This window comes from Ziziphus jujuba, chromosome 3 (genome assembly GCF_031755915.1).
Source record: "Ziziphus jujuba cultivar Dongzao chromosome 3, ASM3175591v1".
NCBI lineage: Eukaryota > Viridiplantae > Streptophyta > Magnoliopsida > Rosales > Rhamnaceae > Ziziphus > Ziziphus jujuba.
The window spans coordinates 27,948,800-27,963,170 of NC_083381.1; the positions used below are offsets into that span (position 1 = coordinate 27,948,800).

Sequence of the window (14,371 nt, forward strand, 5' to 3'; positions counted from 1 at the left end):
TTTATAGTAAATGTTAATAGTTATAAATATATTATTATTAATAAAAAAATGCAAAAAATTATATATTTAATAAAATTATGTATTAATTGAAGTATATATAACAATTATTATAAATACTAAATGTTATTTCAATACTATAAAGAACTTCTAGTGGTTGAAAATTCTTTGTATCTTCCTCATTATTATTTTAATATATGAAATACAAAAAGTAATTATTAAAAAATATATCTATTTGATAATTTTGCATGTAATTATTAATATGTTATCGATATAATTATTTAATAGTTAAGTTTGCATAGAATATATTTCCTACATATCTTTCAACTTTTTGTATATATTCTGATTTTTATTTACTTTATAATATTTATACAAATATTAAATTTATTACAGTAAAAAAATAATAATGCATAAGTAAACTTATAATTTGTGATATTAATTTTCTTTAATAATATAATAGATAGACTTGTTTAGTATAATTTTAGATATTATTTGTTAAATATGAATTTTTATTTTTAGTTTCTTAATTGTTGGAAGGAAATTAAAAGGTAAAAAAACTATCAATAATATTAATTTGGTAAAAAATCTTAATAAGTATCAATAATTTTTTTATAAAATTTTTGATAAAAAAATATTAAAAAAATCATTAATATTTACAAAATTTTTATGGAAATTTCATAGAAATTTTGGAAATTTTCATGAAAAGTAAGGAAATTTCAAAAAAAATTTCTGGAATATGATTAGAACCTAGGTTCCATTTCAACTAATAAAATTTCCGTAAAAAATCATAAAAGACTTGTCTTATAATAAAATTAATAACATATTTACATATAATATATATATATATATATACATATTCTTACTCCAACCACATTAACATTAAAAAATTTATTTGATTGATTTTACAAATTTCTATAAACTTATTCCATCAAATTAAATATATAGTCTTTACAATACATATGAATAAACTCATAATATTCAAAAGAAATTGACCATTGTAGGAAGGTAATACCGAAGTTACATATGGATAAAAAAGAATTTAGTTGTTGGTTGTAGGCTATAGTAGTAATTCTAATAATAAAATTCAGATTATGCTAAAAAGAGAAAATGAAAATTCATCTATGACTACTTCCCAGGGTGATTATTGGAAAATCAAAATTTGTACGTTCACCTACCACTTCAATTTATGGAAAATTTCTTCTGTAATCCAACATAGGAAAAGCAAATTTTACACCAAGACAGTGACTAGCATTTAGTACACTTCTTTAACCAATAGGCAAGTAAATTATGAGATGTTTTGAGAATTGAGAAAACCAAAAAACATTTTTGGATAAATTCCAATTTCTAGTAAATTTTTTAGAATGTTAGAGCATAATTACAACACGGTATATAAACTGTTGGACCTTTAGAATGAGATGTTACATTTGTTTCAACTTGCCCAATTTTATGCAACTGTTCCTTTAGATTATCAATATATATATATATATATTTTTTTTTTTTTGGTAATGAGTATTTCTTCAGATATAACTTTAGAGAAATTCAATGAATGATTTTCATCTTTACAAAGAAGCTAAAATTACAAGATAAACAATTATGTACACTGCAATAACATACAACATAAATAATTCCGTGCCAAAATAGATCCTCTAAGCACCCCGCACTTGAAATAAATTACGCGTGGGTGGGAGCTTTCTGATGCATGCCTGCTGAAGGCTAGTGATACAACTGTCGAGGTTAAATCAAAATTTGATATTTTTGTCCCAGAAAAGCACTGGCAAATCTGTAACTCCATGCAGCTTTCTACAATTCCATGCCTACTCCTTCCAATGCAGCTGCCATTGAAGCCGATGCCTCTTCAAGGGTCCGCCGCTTTTGAACCATTTCAAAGGCCTCAATCATATCTCCTTCCTCCCAATCATTGTAATCCTCAGACCCAATTCCACACTCAAGTCCAGTGTTTACCTGTACAAAATAACAACAATTGCATTGTAAGATAGGACTTCAAGAAGATGGGAAACACAAAAACTTCATGCAAATGGTTAAGAAAAAAGGCTGTATTATGTTAGACACCTCACTATCCTACTTGGAAAAGCTTCTGGTGAATGAACACACAAGTACAGATGGAACAAAAGGACATTATATTTTGAGAGATACTTAACAAGTAATGCAGATTAAATGTAGAGGTGGCATGTCCTTTTTGTGAATTATTTTTAACTCCAAATTCATGGGAGAAAGCAAAAAAGAAAATTCTCTGCAGAAGGAAAGAACATGCTGACAATCCCATACAACCTCATATCACCCTGCTGCTCCTCTATCTACCCTAAACCTAACTACTTGAAATAAATTAACCAAAATAAATAAATAAATAAAACAAATAAACAAATAAATGAAATTAAATGGTGGCTTTGAAAACATGCCTCTTTCACAATCTCCTTCACCCGTCTCAAAGAATCAATAGTGCCAGTATGAATTACTTTGCCCTTACGAATGACCCGAAAGCCACAGCCTTTAACAACTTTTCCCTCAGTTACCATACATCCAGCAACACGGCCACTGCCACTGCTGAATACGGCCCGAACTTCAGCTGACCCAATTGTTTCTTGTTCCTAACAAAAGATAAGCAGTAATTCTTAACTGTATATCTTTATAATAGAAATTTCAGAAAGGATAAAGCATAAACAGTAAAAGCCTTGAGCATTTAATGCCTCAAACCCAGGAGTTCCAGTAATTAAATCCATACAGACAACTGGAACAATCAAATAAAATGCAAACATGGAAAGAAGTCAAGAAAATAGCAAATAAAAAATTTAGACATCGACCACAATGCCAATCACTCCCTAACTCTGAGGAAACAGTATATGAATAATATACAGCCACACGGTAACTCCAATAAAATTTATGCCACTATAAGAAGAATTATTCTGTATAGGCATGTTGTATAACAGATATCGGTCAAGCTATACGACATAGTTTAAATATGAATACAACATAAATGAGTATTACCTGTCACAAAAAAATAAGCATGTTAATTGAGAGAAAATCATAATTTTAGTTGCATGGAAGGTCTACAAAGCAGTAATCACATTTTCCTATGCTGGGAAAATACAAATGTCAAACCTCGAAAACCAATGGTTGCACCAAGATGAAGATTCTTAACAAACAATATGATGGTTAGAAAGACTGAAGTATAGGTGTTAAATTACCATTGATCCCAAAAGCTTAAGATGATGAATTATTATGTACATCAAGCTTATGTCTAACATTCCCCCTCACTTGTGGCCATTTTGGTCCTTACAAATGTCAGTTCTTTAAATGGGCGGTAATATGATGGTAGTGAGATTAGAACCTAGGGTCCTAGGATTTTGAAAATACCATGATAAATTACCATTGATCCTAAGCTTAAGCTATTAGAGGATATGGATTTATCATGTATATCAGGCTTGTGTCTAACAATAGGTAGTAAAAATTAGGTTAACAGAAAGGAACATTCCATTACTAGGTCCTAGACGAAGCTAAATGTAGAAGAAAGGATGTCCACAGCTGAGCCCATGTATGTAAGATCAATACATTAAAATAAGGGTAAGTTCAATAGAGCAGAACCAAATTACACAGCAAAATCAAACATGATATTTTTAAGTTACATAGATTATTCATACACCTTTAACGAATAGTAGAAGACAGGAAAACAAAAGGTATCTATATTTTAACATTGGAAGGTCAAAAGGATTGGAAGCCTACACAAAAGTTAGCACTAGACATTTGACAATCTATGTACAATGGGAGGACATACAAACATACAAACTGCCCGCCTACATCTTATCTGCAAGCTGAATATAACATAAAAGGAAAGAAAATTTTATAATTCACTAACCTCAACAGGCTCTAGAAGTCCTTCCATTGCATTTCGCACATCATCAATAAGTTCATATATTACTCTATATAGTCGAATCTCAATGCCTTTTTTATCTGCATAGCTTTTCACAGAACCTGGTGCCTTGACATTAAAGCCCAGGATAATGGCCTTGCTAGCAGCTGCAAGATCAACATCGCTGGTACTTACATCACCTGTTGCTTCCAATAGAAACTTCAAAGTGACATTATCCTGTGGGAGCTCCTGTAGGGCTTGTCTTACAGCCTCAATAGATCCCTAGTTAAGAGCACAAGAATCAAATAAAATTACAGCTTAAGATAAAATGAAATTTGATAATAAATGAAATATAAAAATCAAATTTGATAATAAATGGAATATATTGTAATCCTATCTCATGAGAACAATTAATTCCAGCAAGTATTTTCATACATCATTGATTCCATGAAAACAAAATTAAATGCTTCTGCAATGAAATTTCATTTTTCTGTCACAAGTACAGATTGAATAATTTAGACAAAATTTATTCAACTTAATTCACTGAAAGCAATGACTTTGAAAGGATTTTTCCTCCAAATGACATATTCTAGAATGACCAAGAAAGCTTTCTTCCTTCTCTGATCTCTTTTTAAATTCTAATCAGGACCTTAAACAAATCTTGAACCTTTATTTTAAGACAACATAGAAACCATCCTACAATTTTTTACAGCTGTTTTAAAGATCTTGAAGCTGTTTGACTAGAAGCCTGCCCTATCCACATGCTAGTTGGTGTATAAGTCACTCCTACAACTCCAAACTTATTAAACATAACTAAATCCTCAAGCCCACTGGCCAAAGTGGTTGTATGTTGGAATCTGAATCTTTCCAATGTCATGTGCACTATCAGCAGTGTCAGTATCATGATACTTTAATCTGACAAAGAATTCTGATTAAAGATGGAAAATACGCATTGATATTCTCTGCTTTATAGACGGAGGCATCTGACTAGCATTTATGAATCTAGTACAAAAAATAACAAAACTTTTCTGGAATATTAAGAAATGTTCTTCCAACACTATAAGTTTAAGTTCTATCACCAATCAAATCACTTTAAAACCTTAATAAATTGTCATATACAAATCAAATTTTCAACATGATGAACCAAATAAAATTAGAAGATTCTATAGATAAAAAGATACTTACCTGAAGATCAACCTTCATAATTATATTTAGCTGGTGCAAGTCTAATCCAGACAGCTTTCCTGCCGAAACAGCAGAAGCTAAGGAAGAAAGAGTAACTTTCCCATCCCCAGCTTTAGCTGATATACGTGCATTCCGCAATGACTGAGCACAGGACTCTGCCTTTTCACGTGCAACATCAAGGGAGTCAACAACCTCAAATTCATCACCAGCAATTGGAACATTATTTAATCCAATGACCTGCAGACATGAAGAAACGATTTTAAAGGGGTAATATATGGAACCAAGGGTGATTAAACAATCTTTAGAAGGATCTAGAACTCTTCTATCATACTTTTTGAACTAATAATCACCCCTTCAAGTAGACTTAAAAATGAGCACAAATAAAAAAAAAAAGCTTCTCTATTAAGCAAGTTATGGCAGAAATTGAAGTTCCAAGAAATAGAAGAATTTGGTTCAAGCAAGAAAGCATAGTATACTTAAAAATACACAGCTTGATTTGATAGGCAACTCGCCTTAGGCATGTATAAAATAGATATTGCTTATTAATGGAAATGGTAAATCAAAATGTAAAATAATAACTTAACAAGCTATAATATATCTTTAAAAAAAGAAAAAAGGTCAACATTTAGCTGATGTCAAAAGTGCTGAAATTCAATGCATATAAGTATCTCAATGGTGTCTATATGCTGGTTTGCAACATGTCCAAAGTCACTGCTTCCAGAGCCTTACCACAAAAAAAAAAAAAAAAAAAAAAAAAGGAAAAAAAAAAGGATTTTCCAAAGTCACTGCTTAAAAAAAAATCAGAGATACCATAATACAAGAAGAAATTATGAATTACAAACCTGAACAGGTATAGATGGTCCAGCTTCATCAACACGATTTCCCCCATCATCAAATAAAGCTCGCACCTGACATGCATACATATAAAGTCCTTCAATTTTGAAGCATCTGAAATTTACTCGGGTACACAGCCGAGCATATACATGAGTATATAGGCCAGTATAAACATTGCTCATTTGCACCAAAATAAGTACTCAATTCTTGTTTAGAGTAATATTGAGCATTTGAGATTTATGATATACCAACCTTGCCAAAGGCTTCTCCACAAACTACTATGTCCCCCCTTTTGAGGGTGCCATTTTGCACAATAAATGTAGCTAATGGTCCCTTAGATTTATGGAGACCAGCCTCAATGACTGTGCCCTTTGCAGTTCTATCAGGGTTAGCCTTCAATTCTTGCAACTAAAACAATTATAAAATATTATTAGAATACATGGAATGGAAGGCAGATAACAATTAGGAAAAAGAAAGGATGTTCACTTTTTTAAAAAGAGAAAACATGGCTTACTCCTGTAAATATTACAACAAGGTAAGTATCTTTAAGATATTCAAATTAGTGGTACTCAAGCTATTTCCAAATATACCCAAAATAGTGAGAGGACTGAGAATGCATGTATAAGGGCCATCATATAAATTTCAACCTACTAATCATGTTTAGAACATGCTCATTTAAACGGATACTAACTTAATAAAAAATAATAATAATAATAATATTAATACACACACATATATATATATATATATAAAGAAAAAATTCTCCCTCTCCAAAATCCAGCCACTAAAACACAGTACATAAACTATCTTATAAGCAGTAAAAATATTTACTCACTTCTGCAACAAGCATAATGGTTTCCAGAAGATCATTGATATTTTGCCCTTTAAGAGCACTAATCTGTTACAATACAACAAAGAATATAAGCAATCAGAACAATTAAATTAAAAATTTTAATAAAAGAAAGCAATAAAAAAATACAGGGCAAGAAATAACAACCTGGACCATTGGGGTGTTGCCACCCCAATCCTCTGGCATCAGACCAATGGAAGAAAGCTCTTGCATGACTCGTTCCGGATTAGCTCCATCTCTATCTATCTGATGAAATATAAAATTATAGAGTTATGTTTAAAATACAAAGAAAAAAATGAGTCCTGATGTAAAAATTTGGAGTCCCTCTTTATGTATTTCTAACTGAATTTGAGGTAAAACACTTCCATCATAGTTGACACAGGTCATGTACCTTGTTTATAGCTATCACTATCGGTACTCCAGCTGCTTTGGCATGAGCTATAGCCTCATTAGTTTGAGGACGGATTCCATCATCTGCAGCCACTACAATGATAGCAATGTCTGTCACCCTTGCTCCACGAGCTCTCATAGCTCCAAAAGCCTACAGGAGCGTATATTATAGATATCGTCTAAAGAAAAGAAACGTGCAAAAGAAAAGTTACAGTTCATGACTACTTAAGCACGCCATTTAACAAAATGAAATTGAGTACTTAAAAAGGGATTATAAGCCCCAAAGATACACAGGAGAAAGAAGGTAACAACATTGTGCTAATTTAAAGACAGGATTTGGGGGTTTTTAAGTGGCTGTTGGCAAGTGTACCTGATGACCAGGAGTATCAAGGAACACACATGGTCGCAGCTTGCCATCAATAGGTACTAACACTTTATATGCCCCAATCCCTTGTGTAATTCCACCTGCTTCTGATGCAGCAACCTGTAAATGTCTATAATCAGCCTTCATTTCAATCAGGAGTGACCATGCTTGCACAACTCAAACAAAGCTCCAAATTGATTAATCCAATACCATAGACATGACAGATAGTATCTATTACATACAAAGTGATTCTATTTTGTAACAAAAACATGAGAAGTATCCCACAATATAAAAATTAAAAGTGCCAAAATTAGCAAGAATAGCAATGCAAACATCCTCAAGTTGCTAGAGTCATTGCAAATCAAACTGAAAGTAGAATCAATATGATTAAGCTTCCAGATGTACCTTGGTCTTCCGGATATAATCCAAGAGGGTTGTCTGCCAAAACGTAACAACACATATTAGATATACTTAGCTTCATTGAAGTTAAGAAATATAATTATTCAAAAGGAAAAACAAAAAGTTTGACCGAAGAAAAGGGGAAGCCCAAAAATTGACGAAAAAGAGCATGACAAAATTCATCTTACCTTGCCATGATCCACATGACCCATTATGGTTATAACAGGAGGCCTGTCTTCTAACTTGTCCAGGTCATCTTCATCGAGAATTTCCTTCTTTCTTGCCATTTCTTCCACTTTCACAGAATCAGCATCTAAGACTTCCACATCATATTCTTTACAAACCATCTTAACAATATCTCTGTCCAGAGTTTGAACCCCATCAGGCTTAATTCCCTTTGAGTACAAAAGCCCAAGAATTTCACCTTCGCTGATGGTCAGATTGTAGGCTAACTCCTCAATCAACATACCTGTTTCACCAACCTCTAAGATTTCTACTTTGACAGGAGCGGCCTCTTTAGCAGCCTGAAGCCTAGCTGCCTTCCTGCTTGCTTTACTCCACTTCCTCCCTTTCCTGGCAGTGGCCGCTCCACGAATGGAGACATTGAGTTCTGATGTCTCCTCATCATGAATCTCTACATCATCATCATCAACCAACCGCCTCCGGGATCCAGCTGGAACATTTTTCTTCCTGTACTCATCTTTGAATTTTCCGTGTGGAGGACCCTTTGCAGGCTTTGTAGGAGCTAAAACTGCTTGAGCAATCAGAGGATCAACCACTGGTTTCTTGGGAGCAAATTTATCAATCAAAATTGGCTTTCGTTCTTGAGTTTTCGAAGATGAATCGGTTTTACGAACCACTGCTGACCTTGGAGATGCCCCCACATCTTTCAAGATAACAGGTTTCTTTATTACTGGAGGTGGAGCAATAGAAGGCTTTCCTTGTAGCTTTGGTTGGGGTCTCAAAGGTTGCTGAGGAGGCTTTAAAGGACCAACTGCTTGAGATTCTACCTTCAATTTTTCCCCAGAATTAGGTTCTTCTTTGTCAATCTTACCAATAGGCTTTGACGATTCCCTCACAACCTTTTGCACATTTGCAACGGTATCTCCTTTGCGCCACACACTCTTCAATGTTTTGGATTTTCGATTTCTCGCCGAGTTGACAGGTTCCAGATTTCTTGAGTTAGTACTACTATTATTAGATGGTGAATGTTTGTTTTCAGATACACTATCTTTTTTACTACCCACTTGACTGGGTTTTGAAGTTTCTAGCTTTTCAGCCTTTTCCAAAACCTCTCCAAGTGTTTCAATCACCTTACTCCTCTCTTCTTCAGTACCCAACTCCTCATCATCAGAATCCCCACTAATTCTTGATGGATCCCAAGCCATTGGATTCATATCCAAAAGGGGTTCAGCATTGGACCCTGCGGACTTCAATAGTGGCTTTGGGGCAGGCTTAAGTACAAAATCAGCTCCGCCATTGGTATCTTTACCTCCACTATAAGTGTTAGAATCAAGTGACACCGCATTGCCATGTTCGGCAACAAAATCAGTTGTGGTGACTGAATATTTACAGACGGAAAATGACACATAATGCCATCTCCTCTTACCCCTAAAACTTCTCTTAGACAAAGAGACACTCCTAACAAGTGAACGGGACCTTTCAGATGAACCCACAACCATAACACTTCCCAAACTGACCAGGGAAGTTAGAGAGGTCATTGTTCCTTGCATGCTTCCAGCTACCACTAGCATGGAGCCCACAAAAACAAGCCAGGCCCACAACACACCACCATATAAACTCTAAACTACAATCATATCCTCTCCACACACAATTCCCACAAAAAATTCTCAACTATAAGCACAATCCCCACAACCAGAAGCAAAATTCAACAATACCCAATAATGGAAATAATTCAAACAAATACAGCAATATCGTATACCCACCAAATAAAAAACAAAAATAAAAAAAGAAACTGGATGCGAGAAGACTGAAACTCCAAATTTCAAACACTTAAAAAGTCTTCGACAAGAAAAGGAATTACCTCTCCTCAAGAAACTGTTAGTTAGGAACTCAAAACACTTCAATGGGTGCAGTGGCTGAGGGACAAATAGACAGTGAGAGAGTGAGAGGGATAGAGAAATAAGAAAATAGTTCTGTGGTTGTGAAGGTGGGGATAATATATAGGCTATAAACTTGTTTGGCCAATTGGGGCATGTGTGGCTATTTCTGTGCCTGACAAAGTTATACTGGCGATAAGGCTTTGATGGATTTTCGATTTTCCTTCATCCTCTAAAATTTTCTTTCATTTTCTACTCCTCTTTTTTTTTTTTTTTTTAAATTAAATTTTCATGGTAACCATAAATTCGCATAAATATTGGATTGGATTGGTATTTTGGCTTTTTTTCTTTTCCACAACGGCCCTTTTTCCGAACTCGGAAACCTTCCCCCCCACGATTGTTAGCGCCTTTTGTACTCATCTTGCCATACTGCCAAAAACATACGGAGACTTCTATGTAAAATTACATCAATATCCCCCTCCGTGTTTTGTTTTTAAAATCACATTAATATCCTTTTAATTTTATGTTTCCAAAACAATTTTATATTTGGCAAAAATATATCTAACTTTGAAAAAAAAAATTTCACTTGTATTTGTGGAATAAACTATATATTAAAAAGAAAATTTTTGTTTTTTTCTTTTTTTCACCTTTATTGATACTTAAGGTTAAATATATTTTACCAAAACAATGAATAAATAAATAAACCCAACGGCATTTTTTTCACAATAAAGTGGTTTTTTTTTTTTTTTTTTCTGTTAGCGGTTGTCACCACTTTTTGTATACTTTAAGAAAATTATTATTTTCTTTTTTTTATATGTAAATTATGTACATAAACTGTCTCCTTGTGAACTGCATACATGATATCGATGATTGTTGCTAACTTTTATACTCTGGATTTATAACCAGAATTGTATAATATGTATATGACAAAATGTAAAATATATAAAAGTTTAGAGAGATAAAATAATATTAGAGTCTATTTATAGTATACTTTGGCGAGATTAACTAGCTAAAATAAAAAGTTAAAAGAGAGATTCTGTGGAGTTTTTTATTTTTTATTTATTTATTTATTTTATTTTATTTTTGCTTCTTTCCTTGGGTATATAAGAATATAGGCATTTAACTTCCCTCTTCTATGAATGTTACATGTTTGCTTATATATATTGATTTTCATGGTAAGTTTGCAACAAGTTTACGAGAATGCAATTATTTTGAAGATAACTCAAAGAAATATGTTAGCAATATAACGTCCAAAGATGCCTTTACTACCATGATTAATAATATATGAAGATATTTGCTTCAGTTTTGGGTACGTGGATTTTCTTTTTGTCACAAGCAAGATGAAAAGGTTGTGGATTGAGTGGCTAAATTAGCAAGAAATAGGATTTTTGTTTTGAGGATGGGATATCATATTACTTTTTGTTCGTTTCTAAACAATGATACAAATGGATGTATTACTTTCTTGTATTCAGTTGATATTCTTGTCTGCGGGGGGGAAAAAAAGATGAATTGAAATATTTTGATTATATTACCATATAAAAGAAATATAAATATATATATATATATATATATAAATATGTGTTAGTTTAATATATGGAAGAATATATATGTAAATATCTATGGATAAAATAAAATTAACGTAAACAAAATTACAAAAAAATAATCAAAATAAATTAAAACCTGTGTATGTTGGAAATTCAATAAAATTTTGATGAAACTATCTGAGGCCTGTGTGGTACTACAATTTCTTTAAAATGGTTTTCATCTACCGATGCAGATGTTTTGTGACGATTGTCTCCCAGAATATAACGGCTACAAAGATTTTAGACACGATACCTCCAAAATCTTTTCTTTCGAAATTTTCACCGTACCTTCAATTTACTACTCACTCTTTAAGTCAATGTATTTCTATATATTTTCATGAAGACACTCACTGATATTTGTCTCACCAATTTCCTATGTCCTCCAAATTCTCAACACTTAAAAGAACATGTGTGCATCCATCTCTTAACACAAACAAACCGTGTTCCCTTAAAACTCTCAAACACACATTTCAATTTTTGATCAAATCCCACAAATTTCTCAAAGCCAAACCGTAGGAAAGATAAAATTAGAAGTCCAAAGCCATTAAGGCCCATTAAGGGAAAATCATTCACATTTAGCCCAATACTACAACAATCTTCCACATGAATGATTTGACTACTAAAAATAAAACATGACTTTGGTGATAAAACTCTACTATTAGAACTTACATAGGATAGGTAGATGTTATCTACTCTTTGACCTTTCCTTTGTGAGACTACGTCTATTTTACTAACTAATGGCAAATGTGATATCTTTGAATCATTTCATAATTTGTGTAAATGTCAACATAGTTCACAAATGATTCCTTCCTGGTACACTTCAATTCTCACTATTATGTTCATTTTAACCTTGAACACCTCTCTGGTTTTGTGAGAGTTTCTAAGGAATTGAGCTTTTAATAATTTTTCTTTGAAGCGGCCACTCTCCTCTCTTACATAGGTGATTCCTATTATCATTGTAATCCGCATGACTACGCATTGATTACCAAACACACACTTATAGGAATCATTAAAAGCATACTTTATGCTTAACCTTCATCTATCACTATTTCGTCATAGGAATGAACAGAGGATTAACCCCAACATTGATCCATACCAACTTTTACAATTGCGTTCTCCCATTAAACCTAAAATTTGGGATCTTCAGTCAAATAGGTTGGGTTTCCATCGTATCGACTTTACTCACAGGCTTTAATCCCATTCTCCTCGATGATTTCTTAACAAAGTCTCTATTTAACCCTTTAGTTAGTGGATCCACAATGTTATCTTTAAACTTTACATAGTCTATTGAGATAACTCCAATTGAGATTAACTGTCTAATTGAATTGTATCTACGACGAATGAGTCTAGACTTTCCATTATATATGATATTTTATGCCCCGCTAATCGCAGATTAACTATCGCAATGTATACTTATTGCTGGTACAAGTTTATGCTACCTTGGAATGTCCTCTAGAAATTGGCGCAGCCATTCTGCCTTTTCACCACATTTATCTAATGCGATAAACTCAAATTCCATCGTGGATCGAGCTATTACAATTTGTTTCGAGAACTTCCATGTCATGCCTGCACTTGCTAATGTGAACACGTAGCCACTAGGACTTTGAATCCTTGATATTTGATATCCAATTTGCATCATTGTATCTTTTTAACACAGCAGGATATCTTGTATAGTGCAGTCCGTATTCACGAGTATATCGTAAGTATCTTAGTACTCTAACGATTCATTTCCAATGATATTTGTTTGGATTACTCGTGTATCTACTCAATCTACTTATTGTGTATGCTAAGTCTGGTTTGGTACAACTCATCAAGTAGATCAGACTTCCAATCACCCTTGCGAATTCGACTTGAGATACACTCTCCCATTTATTTTTAGATAAGTGTAAACTTGTATCAATGGATGTTCTGGCTATACCAGTATCATTACTACTAAACTTAGCTAGTATTTTATCAACATAATGTGTTTGACTAAGAATGATGCCATTCAAAGTCCTCGTGATTTTTATTCCTAAAATCACATTAGCAAGCCCTATATCTTTCATGTCAAATTTAGATTTTAACATGACTTTTATAGTTCGGACCATATTATCATAACTACCTACTATGAGCATGTCATCTACATACAAATAAAGAATGATGTATTCATTCTCTGTATCTTTTACATAGATACATTTGTCACACTTATTTATTTTAAACCCATTACTTAGTATGGTACCATCAAATTTTTAATGTCATTGCTTTGGAGCTTGTTTTAGTTCATACAAGGACTTCATCAATCTATAGACTTTCTTTTATTGTCTTGGTGTAGAAAAACCCCTAGAAAATAAGTATCAAAATAATCAAGGCCTTCTTGTTGCTATATCCCTTAATTACAAGTCTTGCCATATATTTGTCTATTATTTCATATGCTTTCATCTTCTTTTTAAAAATTCATTTGTAACCCAAAGGTTTACAACCTGGAGGAAGATTTACAAACTCTCAAGTGTGATTCTGCAAGATGGAATCAATCTAACTTTCTATGGCTTCTTTCTGTAAATTCCCTTAAATAGAATTTATAGCTTTTTAGAAGCTTTGAGGTTCACTTTCTAGCATATAAGTATGAAAATCTAGACTGTAGGATTTTTCCATTCTTACTCTCTTGCTTCGTCTAAATTAAACCTCAGTCTCAACTTCAGTCTCCTGAGATCACTATCATGGCTATCTTCAGTGATAGCATTTTAAGTTCGTTTAGTGAACTCGATCCTTCTTCACACTTATACGGAAAAATATGTTTAAAAATGATGCATTTCTCGATTCTATTATCGTATTCTTATGTATATCAGGAATTTCTCACCTATACAT

The 14,371-nt window shown here is 32.9% G+C and overlaps 1 protein-coding gene across 1 annotated transcript; it reads right to left on the minus strand.

Annotated features, from left to right (window-relative positions):
* Positions 1-1,509: 1,509 nt before the first annotated feature.
* Positions 1,510-10,202, minus strand: LOC107423326 (translation initiation factor IF-2, chloroplastic). The gene is made up of 12 exons (XM_016032869.4): positions 8,073-10,202; positions 7,891-7,923; positions 7,492-7,605; positions 7,123-7,272; positions 6,879-6,977; positions 6,717-6,779; positions 6,134-6,289; positions 5,890-5,955; positions 5,048-5,284; positions 3,869-4,144; positions 2,415-2,603; positions 1,510-1,959 (listed from the first exon to the last, which is right to left on the minus strand). The coding sequence occupies exons 1-12, from the start codon at positions 9,636-9,638 to the stop codon at positions 1,798-1,800; spliced, it is 3,111 nt and encodes a 1,036-aa protein (XP_015888355.3). The 5' UTR covers positions 9,639-10,202; the 3' UTR covers positions 1,510-1,797.
* Between the last annotated feature and the right edge of the window lie 4,169 nt (positions 10,203-14,371).

Excerpts from the sequence above, each read along its gene's own strand:
- LOC107423326 (XM_016032869.4), bottom strand. The coding sequence starts at position 9,638 with ATGCTAGTGGTAGCTGGAAGCATGCAAGGAACAATGACCTCTCTAACT. Across the intron at positions 7,606-7,890 it reads ATTATATCCGGAAGACCAAG|GTTGCTGCATCAGAAGCAGG; the intron begins GTACATCTGGAA and ends AGACATTTACAG. Across the intron at positions 4,145-5,047 it reads TTATGAAGGTTGATCTTCAG|GGATCTATTGAGGCTGTAAG; the intron begins GTAAGTATCTTT and ends GCTCTTAACTAG.